General features: G+C 33.5%; 2 protein-coding genes and 1 pseudogene across 11 annotated transcripts; 2 read left to right on the top strand and 1 right to left on the bottom strand.

Moving 5' to 3' along the window:
- The first annotated feature begins 3366 nt into the window (after positions 1-3366).
- Positions 3367-5195, top strand: LOC104703168 (serpin-Z3-like). Its single transcript, XM_010419129.3, has 2 exons — positions 3367-3795; positions 4093-5195. The coding sequence occupies exons 1-2, from the start codon at positions 3601-3603 to the stop codon at positions 4879-4881; spliced, it is 984 nt and encodes a 327-aa protein (XP_010417431.2). The 5' UTR covers positions 3367-3600; the 3' UTR covers positions 4882-5195.
- An 826-nt stretch (positions 5196-6021) lies between these two features.
- On the top strand, positions 6022-8745 carry LOC147941870 (protein IQ-DOMAIN 4 pseudogene; annotated as a pseudogene). Its single transcript, XR_015562024.1, has one exon. The product of XR_015562024.1 is annotated as a protein IQ-DOMAIN 4 pseudogene (transcript).
- Positions 8746-9589: 844 nt separating this feature from the next.
- LOC104703167 (uncharacterized) lies at positions 9590-15117 on the bottom strand. 9 transcript variants are annotated; one of them, XM_010419127.3, is made up of 4 exons: positions 14571-15117; positions 14215-14256; positions 12079-12119; positions 9590-11794 (listed from the first exon to the last, which is right to left on the bottom strand). In XM_010419127.3, exon 4 carries the CDS (start codon positions 11070-11072, stop codon positions 10149-10151), a length of 924 nt encoding a protein of 307 aa, XP_010417429.2. In that variant the 5' UTR covers positions 11073-11794; positions 12079-12119; positions 14215-14256; positions 14571-15117; the 3' UTR covers positions 9590-10148. The 9 variants fall into 9 exon arrangements, with proteins under 9 accessions (XP_010417429.2, XP_087313505.1, XP_087313504.1 ...); XM_087457379.1 differs by lacking the exon at positions 14215-14256 and having other exon boundaries at positions 9590-11414; positions 11718-11794; positions 14571-15000; XM_087457378.1 differs by lacking the exons at positions 14215-14256; positions 14571-15117 and adding an exon at positions 12383-12775 and having other exon boundaries at positions 9590-11414; positions 11718-11794.
- Positions 15118-15342: the final 225 nt, after the last annotated feature.

Here is a 15342-nt window from a genome sequence, read left to right as displayed (position 1 = left end):
ATGATTTAATCAACATCAAATTCTATCAGTATCAACAAAAGTTAGAAATTCCAAAACTCTGTTTTTTTAAAGCTATTCTTCCATGAAGGAAGTGGTAATTTCATCACTAGTTTTTCTTGTAGACAAGCGAGTGAGCATATATATGAACAATGAATACATGTACAAAACAATGAAACTCAAACAATCATATACTCACCAAAATTAGAGTCAAAACCGGAGACACTTTCAAAGACGGAGATGGAGACGGTGATGGTTGTGTTAAATCGGAGGCTGATACGTAATCGAAGGTTAATGTAAGTGAATCAAGAGAATGAAGGGATTGAGTGATATATGAATGAAGGTGCTAGATCTTTTGGCCAAGTCAGAGACCTAATCGTAAGTTTACTCTGTTTCTCATGTGATTCACTTTACGTTCAGTATAAGTCTTTTAAGTTATCCTTGTTTCAACACTATTATGTTTTGTTTGTTTGTAGAGACAAAGAGAAGGCATTGAGCCTTCCATGTTGCGTGTATTGAGGGAGACTCATCGAAGACGTGACGGGACTTATGTGGATGGACGTGCACAGTCAATTGACGAAGAACTTCAAAGACAAATGGAAGCCATCTCTCAAGCTTCTGTCTGCAGTCCCAATAATGGCTCAGAGATCACACAGCTTGATGAAGATGAATTGTACTTGAAGGTAACAGTTTCAATTCTTACTCAATCCTCATTGTTTTAAACGTTTAATTGCCTATTCCCTAACAGTTTCAACTAGCTAGATTCTTATACTACAAACATATAAAACATAATTACCTTGTTAGACACAGTAGTTAAAAATTTTTTGTAGAAAACACAATCCACAAAGATTCGTTCCTTTAATTGATTAAAATAGGGTGTAATTGTTCAATCTCATTTTTGAAAAAGAAAATAGATTCGTTAGTATACTAAATGTATTTGTCTCAAACTGTTATTATTATATTGCTGTTCTTTTGTTTTCTCTTTAGCTTGTTTAGCTTGTTAGTATTTGACTCAATCTCATTTTCTCTTTAGCGTCGTTAGTATTTACGTTCATACATAAGAAGAGCTTGGTTAGGAATGTTATCGAGTTATTCTCAGGGTCCAAAAGTTATGTTAAGTTACCAACTGTTTTAAATGCCATTGGTTTGTTGTTCTCTTCTAACAATGTTCTATCTTTGAAGTTTATGAAAGTGTTTTCTAACTTGTTTTTTTTTTTCAGTATGTACCATCTCATAATGGGAGGATATTTGGTCGTGGAGAACAGTTTTCTAATCTTGAGCGTGGGGAAAGCTCTGCTGGTGCAATAACCAGAATTTCACTTGAACGTCAACTCTTCACATTGCAACAGCAACTGGCTGCTGTGGTTGAGCACATGAAGAAGTACTTGCCTGAAAGAGCGACCATCAACTTCCCTTCTGCTCATCCCACAAAGCACCGGAGCTGGCCCATCTCGCTTCAACAATAATCATGATGCTGAACCTGGTAATCCACCAGAGGAAGATGCTGAAGGTACTCCCATAGTTTCAGATCCTAACCAAGTTCCTAATGAGGCAAACCAAGAAGATGAAAATGTTGATGAGGACAATGCTGGTGCAAGTTGGTGAAGGGAATGGTGAAGTTAGCCTCTATCTCTTTTGCTTATCAAGTTTTCATATGTTATCTCTCCCTCTGTTCTACTTTTGAAACTCTGTTTATGAATGCTTGTTTTTTGGAGGTGGGAATGTATGATCCAAGTGATTGTGTTCTACTTTTGAAACTTTTTTATGAATGCTTGTTTGTTGGGTTTTATGTTAATTTTGGTTTTTATGTTCTATATAACTGGTTTTAACAAACGATTATCTCAATTTCTGAATATTCTCTGTTTGGGAATATAGTCTGTTACCAAAAAAACACGTAACAAACATAATATACTGTGTTTGTGAAAATATTCTGTTACCAGAAACACGTATCATGTCCGTAATAAAATTTTGTATATGCGACGAGAATTTGTGACGAGTATCACGTCCGTAATCTGTTACCAAACATAATATACTCTGTTGGTATTTGCGACGAGAGTTTGTTACAATTAAATTTGTTGTTGATAAGAACAAAAAATATTGTATCAAGTTGTGGCTAATTTAGTTACGGATCTAGTGACAATTATTTGTGGCTATTTGTTACAATACCAAACATCTCTAGCTTGTAGCCCGTACGTTACAAGATAAACGTAGCTCAACGTAGCAAATTAGCAACCGGTAGTTTGTGAGGATTAATAACAAATTGTTACAAAAGTATTGAAACAAATTTGACACAAATTGACACAGTTTTATTAATAACAAATTGTAGCAAATTTATCACAACAAACTTGTAGTATTCGTAGCTATTAACGACAACTTAGTGTATGGGAAAGTCGTAACAATCTGTTACACTTTTTCTGAGACAACCTTGAAGCAAATGGACACAAGAACATTTGTAACAAATTTGTAGCTTAATTGCTACAATTTCTCACAAACGTTATTTAGCAACTAACCTATAGGCGCAAAACAAAATTCGAAACAATTTTGTAGCAACTTAGATTTTGTTACAAATATTAATGCATGGCTATTATATTCTTCGTAACTATACAACACAATCTTTGTTGTGGAACCACTCCCTATCGGTAGGTATTCTATTTCTAAACTGCTCCAGCCCAAAAATTTTCAACAAGTGAACATAAAAATAAATGACATATGTAGTCAAGTTAATTTTGTTATTGCCTCTCACCATGTATCATCGTAGTTACGAAATCAAGGTGTTACAAATTTCTTCTTGAAAGATGGCAACATTCTTGTTGCATATAAAAATTGTCACCCTAACGATTTGAGCCTATTTGATTCCACACTCCATCTGAGTTACTACTCTTTTGCTTTTCTAAACCAATTTATATGCCAAAAAAATCTAAAATATATTCAACTCCTTAATTAGTGAATCACTAGATTACATTCAACTTTTTGCTTAAGTACATATATGTACTTAATAACACATATAAGTACATATATGTACATGTTTAAGATAAAATAAAAGCTAAATACCTCACTAACCCGGTCGGACTATATATTTAACCGCAATCCATATGCTTCTCCTGTTTGGCTTCCGGTCCGATTTTGTAGTATTGGTCCACGATACAATTATCCGTGTTAGAGTAATAGAGTTTTATAGTATTGGTCCGCGGTAAGATTTTTTCGCAGACACCTAGCTAAAGTAGCTGTACTTTCTTATTTTTTAATCATTGTCGATTTAATAATCTCTATTATGTAGACATTAACGTTAAGAAAAAACAAGTTAAAACAAATGTTTATGTGCAAGTCAAATGTATTTGAAACAATCAACCATCACACATTCACATCTGCATATCTATATAATTTAGAAGTTAGAACCATTCTTCCCGACCTCTCCTGGAAAAAAGATGGAGTCAGGAAAATCAATTGAGAAACGACGTCGTGGTAAGACTAGCTAAGCAAGTTATCGATACCGTTGCCAATGGCTTCAATCTTGTCTTTTCACCCACGTCAATTAACGTTCTGCTCAGTCTCATCGCCGCCGGTTCTAACTCTGTCACCAAAGAACAAATCCTCTCATTCCTCATGTCACCGTCAACGGGTCACCTCAACTCAGCCTTAGCCAAGCTCACCGATGGGGGCACTGAGAGAAGTGATTTGCGCTTATCTGCGGCTAACGGTGTATGGATCGACAATTCTGTTTCTTTGAAGCCTTCCTTTAAAGAGCTTTTGGAGAACTCTTACAAGGCTACTTGTAGTCAAGTTGACTTTGCAACCAAGGTAATTTTTTCCGTTATGGGTAAACTTTGCTTTAATTTTTTTTTTGCTTTTGTTTTTATAACCGGGATACGGTATATTATGGGGCCAAAACTTAGACTTATCTCTAAAAATTATAAAAGCAGAGCATTCTTGTTATTTAAGATGTTCACAATGGTTTAAAGGGAGTTTTCTCGATCATCATAGATGTTCATGGCTTAATTAGACCCATATGGCGATTTCTTTAATTCCTTGAGTTTATATATGTTACATCCAATTTGTGGAATGATTAATCAAAAGTTTTATTGCTTTATCATGAAGCCTGGTGAAGTGATTGATGAGGTAAATACATGGGCTGAAGTCCACACCAATGGACTAATCAAAGATATTCTTTCACGCGATTGTATGGAGACTATTGAGACCATCCGTAGTAGCACACTTATTCTAGCAAATGCAGTCTACTTCAAAGCAGCATGGGGTAGAAAATTTAATGCAAATTTGACAAAAGATAATGATTTTCATCTTCTTGATGGTAACACGGTGAAAGTCCCATTCATGACCAGTTACAAGGACCAATACCTAAGAGGCTATGATGGTTTCCAAGTTTTACGCCTCCCTTATGTAGAGGATCAACGTCAATTCTCCATGTACATTTATCTTCCTAATGATAAAGATGGATTAGCTGCTTTGCTTGAGAACATAAGCTCGGAGCCAGGATTTCTTGATAACCATATTCCACTCCATCGTATATCAGTAGATGCTTTCAGAATTCCAAAGTTTAACTTCTCTTTTGAGTTTACAGCTTCAAAGGTTTTGAAAGATATGGGCCTGAATTCGCCTTTTAGTTCTGAAGGTAATTTAACTGAGATGGTTGATTCGTCTTGGAAAGGTGACAGCCTGTACGTTTCAAGCATACTTCATAAAGCTTGCATTGAGGTGGATGAGGAGGGAACCGAAGCTGCAGCCGTCTCTGTTGCCATCATGGTGCCCCAATGTTTGATGCGGAACCCGGATTTCATAGCTGACCATCCATTTCTATTCACGGTGAGAGAAGATAAGAGTGGAGTTATTTTGTTCATGGGTCAAGTTCTTGATCCTTCTAAACATTGATTGTATTTTGTGGTGTGATGACGACCAGACTAATTAAGTCTCTTTCTCATTTTACGTTTTGGATAATAACAACAGAGCCTTGTTCGGATTCCCATGATGTAGGAACCACTGCTCTTTGTGTGCTTTTTTCCATTGTGTGTCCTACTCCTACCTAGTGAAAGAACATAAGTAGTATGTTTGTTCTATTTTGTGTCTATTTCTGGTATGATGGAACTAAGTTTGGTGGTACTACTTATTGCTTTGTGTGTAAACAAGTAGAAGAGATTCTAGTCAAGAGATATGCAATTTTCATTATGATTTTATCTTATTCAGAAGCCAATGTGTATTGATCTTTTAAAATTTAACTCTGACATATGAAAAACAAATGAGATAATTCAGTTTTATTTTTGACGAAATGTATTCGAACACAAGAAGCTATTTAGTGTATTTATCACTATAGAACCTTTCTTCCCCACCTCTTTTGGAAACGAGAAAGGTCAATTGAGAAGCCAACGGTGTCGTGGTAGACTCAAACTCGACACCAACATGTGGCAAAAAAAGTAAACAAGATTTTACGATTTCAGATCACGATTAGTTTAAATTGGTTAATTGGGATTTTTTTTATAAATTGGGTGGAATTATAAAATTTGTAACTAGTATATGGTAAATTAGGTAGATGTAGAAAGTATAAAGTGATTCTCCTTGAACACCTAGCTATAGTACATAGGGATTATTACAAACAGCTTTAAAGCAAAAGTTCTTTTTTTGACATCTATGCAACAAACTTGGATTAAAGGCTATACATCAATTGTTTTTGAAAGAGATTGTGAAGTTCCTATTCACACCATCAACAAGCTAAGTCAGCAAAAGATGGGCTTCGATCATCAATGTACTTCAAGACTTGAAGTTTTGGTCTTTGAAATTTACTAATATTCGATTTGTTCATATTAGTAAATCAAAGGAACAGCTCGCGGCAAGGTTTGTGAATCGAAAAGAAGCTTCTGTAAGAAGAGAGAGGGCTTTGGCATATGCTTACAGCCATCATGTATATATAGATAAATAACAACTTCATTATGAACTTATTCGTATTCACAGTATTGATGCTGGAAAATATAACAGCAAACGTGGAGAAACTCTTCAAAACTTCCACAATAGAGAATGATGGACACAAACACAAGTAACGTGAATAATGCGCAACCTCTGAAATCTAAGGCTAGTTTGGAAACAAAGAGAAACTTGGATACAAACACAACAGACTGGGGTTGGAGTTGGCTTAAGTGGTGGATGGCTTCTCGTCCGTGGGATCCTGAATCTAACGACGATCAAGTCTCCTTCAAAAGCTCTCTCAAACGCGCGCGAAAACAACATCAAGACTTCTCCTGCCAGATCTAAAACACAAAAGTCAGCCAGCCAAAGTTCTATTCAGTGGCCTGTAAACAATGGATCCAAGAGCAAAAAGAGCGAGGTTACTAATCGTAGACACAGCATCGGTGGTGCATCATCGGTCGTCATCCCGCAGAAATTCCTTAGATAATACACAAACTGTTAAATCCAAGGTTACTATGGAAACAACAAGCAACGTGAGTAATGCGCAACCTGTGAAATTTAAGGCTAGTTTGGGAACAAAAAGAAACTTGGATAACAAGCAAGCTTTGAAATCAAAGGCTAGGGAGGGAACAACAGGAAACTTGACTAACACGCAAACTGTGAAACCCAAGGTTAATGTCGAAACAACAGACAACTTGGGTTCGCAGAAGAAGAAGGTTGTGTCTGATAAGCAGAAACCTCCGCTGGCAGTACTTCCAAAGAAGAGGCTTTCATCTTCTACTTCTCTCGGGAAAACTAAGATATTGTCGGATTCGGACAAAGCAACAACAGGTGCTCCAAATGGAGAGAAGAAGAAAAGAAATGGTGGTAGCAGTTAACCTAAACGCTTCGTTAACCCGATAGGACCATATTTAACTGTATCCGAATTTTATAGTATTGGTCCACAATACCATTATCCATGAGTGCAAAAATAACAATATCCATAGATTTTTATAGTATTAGTCTGCGGTAAGATTTCTTCGCAAAAATGACAATATCCATGCTGAACTCGCTGTACTTTCTTATTTTTCTAGTCATTTTCGGTTTAATAATCTCTATTACGTAGACATTTACAGAAAATAATTTAAAACACGACTTAATGCGTAAGTGTTTGTTGGGGTTATAAGTCAAATATATTTGAAACAATCAAATTCACGTCGGGGTGATTAGTCAAATATATTTGAAACAATCAACTATTCACATATGCATATCGATAAGTTAAGAGTTATCTCGAAAATTCCACACAAAACCCAAACTATTTAATATTCAGAGAAGACGATGTCCAATATTTTTTATTTTCTTAATTTGTGTAAAACAGTTTTAAAAGCTAACTAATTTGAAACAGATATAGTATGATTTAAAATTGTATTAGCAATAACCTTAGAGAAATTGTTAGAAATAACTTTTTGTATATACTCTTTTTTTAAAAAAAATATTTTTTACCATTTTCATTTTTACTATTTTTTACACAATTACAATATATTAAATTAATGTTTAGAATTTTTTTGTAGGTTTGGATTCTCTATTTTACATTTAAGTATATTTTTGAAGGGGTAAAATTTAGTATTTAGAGTGTACGGTTTAAAATTCAGTAATTTTGTATATAGACAAGTATTATTGAAAATGAACAAAAAAAATAGTTTTACAAAATGTTATATAAAATAATATTTTTCAAATGCCCCAAAATCATAAACATCACATAAATGGAATTTCGAGTCCAAAATGGTCTGTGTGGAAAAGTATTTTTGGTTAGTGTAAAGAAAAAGAAAGAAACTTTCTTCTACCAGAAAAAAGAAAAAAAATATGGTAATTTTTTTAAAAAAAATATTAATTAATTATCTCACTATCTACATATGTATGTGTGACTATGTCATCACACTAAAAATAAAAATAAAAGACTTCACCAAAAAAATAAAATAATTAAAATTTATGTCCAGATATTTCCAGGTAGATGGGGAACAGTCTCAAGGATAATCCTCTATATATATATGGTGGTAGTAAATCTCTTGTATGGATCACTTTGAAATCTCACAAAGACCAAAAAAAAAGAGAGCAAAAAATGGCAAATACGATTGATTCTCTAAAACTAGACAGACATAGTTTTCCAGATGGTTTCATTTTTGGAACGGCTGGTTCATCCTTTCAGGTAAAAAAGTTTGTATGGTTTTTGATAAGCAGGCAAACTATAATTTTGTGATTCTACCACTTTGATCAATGACAAACGCACAAAATCGGGGTTTAGATTTAAATATGATGTCCTCTTTATGATAAAACAAGTATTGAAACTCTATAATATTAAATTTAACTTAATTACCTTTTTAATTTAAGTTTTTCTTTACTTATCGTTTCCAATTTTAAAATACACCATTATAACTAGAAAAATAGTTTAAACGTTGATTGTTAGATTTCGCAACTGAAAATACCATTAAAATTATAAAAATGCTCGATTATGGACAGGTAAAATATAATTAGTCATTTATGTCAGCATAACTTTTGTATTATTATTGAGATTTAAATTCGTATATTTTCTATTATATTGAGAAAAGAAATTACAAAACATGCTCAAAGAAAGGTATATTGAAACTCAAATTCTTTTCTTTTTCTTTGTCTTTTATTCCATGTTGTTACAAATATTCATGCTGACTGTCTTGCTAAAAAGGCACGATCGTGAGGGTTTATCTTTTTCCATGTAAGCTCTTCTACATTGCCTTATTTTTTTCTAAAGAAAACCGCCTGTTTTAATTAGCTTGAATGGATGAATTATCTTTACTGTAACTTAAAAAAAAAAAAAAAAAAAAAAAAAAAGAGAAAGAAGATGGTCCGTAAAACTTATTAGGGACAGCTAGATTTGCTAATGAATGAAACGGTCGTTCGAGTTTTCAATTTAACTGCATGGAAAAGTCAAATATTTAATATGCTCACGATAAAGAAGTTTCAGTTTTTGTTCTTTTTATTTTAATATTTGTAATAAAGAAATCCACGCAAAACCGTTGCATCGGTCGATGCAATGAGTGCATCGATCGACGCATGTGTTCAGAGTTTTTTGGTTTGCTTGCTTTTGTGTGTTGTTTGTGTTTGTTTTTTCGCTTGTGTATATAGACCAGTAGATGGGAAGATCGCCTCACTGAATATTTATAATAATACTCACGCATCTCAATTGTTGTTTGTGGTGCAGATAAAAGCAAAGTGTGATCGTGGAATCAAGATGATGAAGAGGAAAATGTTCTAGAGGCTCAATTCTTTATTTTCTGATTCTGTTAGGTTTCTAGAGTTGGATCATTAGAACATTGTTAGGATGCTGGTTATTTGCTCATCGACATTGTTAGATTATTAACAGTTAGATTTGGTATTTGGTTATTTATTATTGGATTTATTCAATTGATTATTAATATTGTTTATGGCATCTGTTGTTGTTGATTGATGCTATGTTGTTAGTGAGTATAAGACCACTATAGAAAAAAAAACAGATCAGATTGTTTCAACATCAACATAGTTGTTGGCTAGGAAAGCTTTGTCCAGCGATTAACATCAACATCAAAATAGATCCAACGATTCCAACACCACTTTTGTTGGTTTAATGGAATCAACTGAAAGTAATATGTGAATCAGCCTAATTCATCTAAGCATGAAAAATAATCAAAAATGAAGAACAAGCAACAATCTCATCAGGAATAATAAAATTTAAGGCTATACATAAACAAACTCTATGAAGAAATAAAACTATTTGATTTAGACTACTCAAGCATCCCTAAGGATGAGATGCTTGTAGTTGAGAGGCAAAGAAACGAATAAAACCCCTAAAATTATTTACAACCCCAACTCCCACAATTTGTTCTCGGTCTTCCTTCAGAAGATGAGCCGAGATATGGTTTCGTGAGAAATAATGGACTTCTTATAAAACCTAATTGATCGGTGCAAAGCCACAAGGATCACTGCACAGTGACCAGTGTACCAGTCGGTCTTAATCCTCTACATATCTTCACTTGACCCATTATGATCCATTTCTCCTCTAAAATACCGTCTTTACATCTATCAAATCAAGCAGCCTGTAAAACTAAAACTACAGGGAATGGACAAGTTTTCGAGATAAATACTTTAAACAACATCAAAAATATATTTTTTAAAAACTATGAATAATATAATTTAATAGTGATCTGCAAAAAATGATTGTTGGTATTGTATGATCGAGAACAAAATATGCGCTAAGATACTGCACGCATACAAAATGTCTCTTTTAAAGAGGCATCAAATGTAGACACACCCTCATGCCATAATTCTTTCAGTTCTTGTATAAGTGGTTGAAGATAGATATCAATATCATTACTCGGCATGTGTTTCCCCGGAATTATCATTGAAAGAATCATTGATGTTTCCTTCATGGACATCCAAGGCGGAAAGTTAAAAGGAACTAAAATCACAGGCCATACACTGTAGTTTGTACTCATAGAACCAAATGGATTGAACCCATCAGTTGTCAATCCTAGTCTTACATTTCTTGGATCTGATGCAAAGTCTAGAAATTGTTGATTAAATGCTTTCCAAGCATTTCCATCTCTAGGATGCCTTAGCTTACCATCTTTATTCTCCGAATCAGCATGCCACCTCATAAATTCAGCAGTTTTGGATGACATGAAGAGACGCTGCAAGCGTGGTTTCAATGGAAAATATCTACGAACTTTAGCAGCTTGTTGCTTTTTCTTCTTCTTCTTTTCCTCCACTGAATCATCGACTATCCTAGTCTTCCATCTTGAACTTTTACAGACTTTGCAAGTGTCTCTAGATGCATCATCTCCCCAATATAGCATGCAATCATTAGGGCACACATGAATAGACTCATAGTTAAATCCGAACTTACGGATAATCTTTTTCATATCGTTAAATGAATCTGGTAGCTTTGCATGCTCAAAAGCTTCTTTCAAAAGGTCAATTATCAGTGACATTCCCTTGTCATTGATCCTAGACATACATTTGATGTGGTATAGCTTAAGAGTGAACGATAACTTGCTGAACGCTTGACAACCTTCATAGAGAGCTTGATTACCGTCTGCTAACAAATCATCAAATGCTTCCTTTTGCTTTGATTGATCAGTGGGCATACTAGCAGATTCATTAAAACTATTATCCATACTTGGAAAAGCATCTCCAAGTAGATTTATAGTTTGGTTTTCAACATGATCTACATTGGATTCAGATTCTAATCCAATGGTTTCTTCTTAGAAATCTAATTGTTCTCCATGTAGATACCAATTTGTATATGTTGGTAGAATACCATGACATATTAAATCATCATCAACCTTAACCTCAACCCTATGCTTGTATTTAACCAGGCAGCAACGCTGGCAAGGACATTTTATCATCTCTTTCTTAATATCACTAAATGCAAAATCCAAAAAATCTTTGACTCCAGTTCTGTAATCTTTAGATAAACGATGTTTTGTGATCCAAGACTTGTCCATTTTATAATCAATCTACGAATTAAGTAAACCAATTATCAATTTTGACCATATTTCACATCGAAACATTCAGTTAAGAGTTAAGAAGATTTAAACCAGTATAATAAGAATGTATTATATTAGACCAAAAGTAACAAAAATCTACTGATTCGTAAACTCTAACCTTAAAACAGAATGGATTTCATCAAATAAGTAAACTAACTATTTGTAAAATCAAATCATATAATTTTTGTATACTAAGCAAAAAACTTTGGACTGTACATTAAAAACAAGGAGTCATTTCATATAAAAAATGCGAGAAGATATGATGGCTGGTACCTTTGGAATGTATCTGTTTTGCCACTGGTTTCTAATGTGCCTGTGTCTTTTTGTTGAAAGTTGTAAGGCCTAAGTAACTGCAACAAAGCCACAAAGTAAGAACATTAGAGATAATCCAACCATAGAAGTTTTCACGAATAAGTCTCTTAAACAGTGGTAGACAAACATGTTTTCACGAATAAGTCTCTTAAACAATCCAACCATGATCCAAGTAATTGCTAACAATCAATATATGAGCTTATTTCATTCAAAACAGGTTACAAAGAGTGATAAAATCCAAAAAACTGTGGGAACATCAAACTACTAAACTGATGACTGGAACAGAGCGATATGGAACATAATGAAGTTAAAGGATTCACACCTGATAATTGGATATTATCTTGTGTGCCTGTGTCTCTGAGCCTGTAGCATCAGCAAAAAAAAACCTACTTAAGTAAAATTCATATGCTCAATTCAATCTACACTGCTAGTGTCTTCAATCATCATCAAACCAGATCGAACTTTCTATAACAACTTTACTAAAGTGAGGCCTATAGCAGCAAAAGCTAAATGAGATGTAAATCAAAACTAACCAAGTGGGTCGAACTAAAGGAACTTCACAAAGCAATTCCCAATCTCATCAACACACCAAATTCAGAAACTAAAGGTCCAAATCTAGAACTTACTCTGGAACGCTCTCCATGAGGAAGATGCCTAAGCATAATGTCAGTCATAAAATTCACAAAAAAAAAAAAAAAAAAAAAAAAAAAAAAAAAAAAGAGATCGAAAAAACTTAATTCAAGAGAAGATATACAGAGATTTGAAACAGCTTCATCACAAACACACCAAAAATATAAGAAATCTATCTTTCGAACTTTTCAAACTTTGAGAGCAGAGATGGTTTTATTCGTCAGAACTGAACTCCAATCGGGATTTGGAAAGTTCTGAAGTAATTGAAGAAGCAGAATAACGAAAAACCCTATGATTGATTTGAGTTTTCCGCTTTCGATTTCGACATCTGTGGAAAAAAAATTTATGTACTCGTTGAACTGTTGAAAGAAAGAGATGAAGCAAAGAAGGAGATGAAATATTATTTAGTCTAAAGATATATTCTTTTTAATTTTTTCTGGAACGATGTCGTGTTATTGAGTTGTTGAGTCTATTTGTTCGACCGAAGTCCAAATAGTAAAAAAAGACGTTTAATTAAGCCCAATACAAACCAATGCAGCATAGAAAATAATTAAATTATTCAATTGATCATTTAAATCCACTTACGTCAGTTTGATAACCGACGTTAATTTCCTTCCTATTTTTTCACTTTGCGTCGGTTCATGTACTAACGTAAATTAAGCGACGTGATATAGCGAATTTCTTGTAGTGTCACATATGTAGTGTCACATAATGATTTATGAAATTATATATATATATATATATATGTATAATTTATTAGATATCATATCAGTCATCGGTTAAAAATAGATATACGGGCCAAGAAAATATGTAGTAACCACTATAGTGGCAGTTTGGACGTAACAATATGAAGAAAAGAGAAGTAAATTTAGAAGGTTGATGAGACATACTAAAAGATCTTTTGTCGAATACAGAAATCTATTTTCTTGCAATAATTGGTGTAACTATAAAGAACCAAGTAGTGCTGTCGTTTTTTTTTCCCCTAATTATTATTTGTTTCTTTTAATGTTTTTTTCTTGCAGTTACGTTTATTATTTTGTTGTTTTCTTGATAATTGAGTAGCCACGTTTTTGTTGTTGTCGTCACCCAATTTCAAAGTAAATATGTACCCCCCACACACCTTTCGTGCCATTGACACCATACATATCTCACTCAATCATGTGAGAACTTATCAATATATGGGACCGACCATTTGGGGAAATAATAATTTCGCAATGGTCCAGCTGACTCATTCATATTTTGTAATAATTTTGGTTTTAAAATAATATTATTATATGCTTTAGTTTTAATTGTTTAAGTTATATTTTTTTTCTGTTTGACATAAAAGTGTCATTCTATCTTTATGATCTTTTAGAATAAATTTCCTAATACACCTGAACCAATTTTTCATTGAAATAAATTATTATTTACTTATTTAATAGGAATCTACACGTATAATTCAAAGTTTACTTAATTTAATTTAAAACATGTCACAATGACCCTATTTACAAAATGGAGGGAGTGTATTTGTTATTAAGCTGGGACATGTGTGATACACCGATTAAATCATTCCATACTTTTTACAAATTTAATAAAATCTACTGTAGTTACACGAAAAACTATATTGTATTTTAAAATCAAATCAACCATGAATATAAGAATAAAAAATTGGATTTAGAATCTCAAAATATGCATCTCAACAGTTTATGTAATATTATTATTATATTTATAATTCAAGAGTAATTCCAAAAGCTTTCTAGATCTAAGGACATATTTCTGGACAGGGAAAATCATGTTAAATTTTGAATCTAGTGGCCAATACTATTCGAACACAGGTGGCGAGATTTACCTCCTTTTATCACTGGATCAAAGCGACTTAGGTTTATGTATTCTGTTAACATATGTAGAGTCAGATAATCCAACATACTACATTACTAATCACTGATACAAAACTCTAAACACAAACAATAGTGAATATTTATGTTTTGTCACGCAACAGAAAATGAAAATAAGAAAATCAACAACTTCATTGCCCAAAATTAGATACTATAAAGAGACTTGTTTTCATGAAAAATCCTGTAAAATTACAATCATACCGAACAAATTATATAAGCACGACTTTTGAATAAAGGAGAGGCATAGTATACTTATTATCGAAACAAAAAAAATCTTCTATTTATTTTTTATTATCGAAATAAAACTTACGTTACACTTGTGAGAAGTGAGCTTGTTAATGGTAGCTCTTCCGGTATTATAAACTACTTCACACAATCACACCAGACCTGTGTGCATCTCCGGCACAGTTTTAGACGCTCCTCTCATCATCCGCAGCCCGCCGTGTTCCACTGTCCTCCATCCAAGTGAACTCCTGGCTTAGTTATTCTCATGCATGGTACTCCTCTTCGTGGGCAATTTTCTTATCATCAGTCCATTGATCTCTGGGCCTGGGAGAGTTCGAGAAGAATCGGTTGATTGTAGCGTTGATGTTGATAATCCGAAGATTTACTGCATCCTCGAATGTTTAGACTTACTTTGTTATTGTGTTTTGGTTGTTGTTAGGCATTTATATTGGTTATTAAGCTAATCAGGCGAGTGCTACAAGTGAGGAACTCACTTTTTTTGTCGAGAATCATGTGTTGGTAGTTTGCAGCAAGGTCGTCCGTAGATTAATTCAAAGCACAGATTTTGACAGTGACTTCTCAGTAGCGTAAAGATCTTTTGCAAAGATTCGAGTTGCAAAAGTGTGGAGACCAATTTCAAAAGTTGGATTTATCATGTATATTCGTAAATTAGTGATACAGAGCTTTTGTAAATTGACAGTATGTACTCTTTTGCCCCTAATGAATATTTCTAAAACATAAAATTCAAAGAAAAAAAAATTGTTTAGATGGTTTACTATACATCGTTTAAGTTACACATGTGATTCTTATTGTTCCACGAAGTAGTTTTACTTTTCGCACGATATGCTAATAGTGAA

The sequence above is a fragment of the Camelina sativa genome, chromosome 7 (genome assembly GCF_030686135.1).
Source record: "Camelina sativa cultivar CO46 ecotype springtype chromosome 7, ASM3068613v1".
In the NCBI taxonomy this organism is placed as follows: domain Eukaryota; kingdom Viridiplantae; phylum Streptophyta; class Magnoliopsida; order Brassicales; family Brassicaceae; genus Camelina; species Camelina sativa.
Note: the sequence above shows the minus strand (reverse complement) of the source record. Positions and strands in the feature narration are given on the sequence as shown.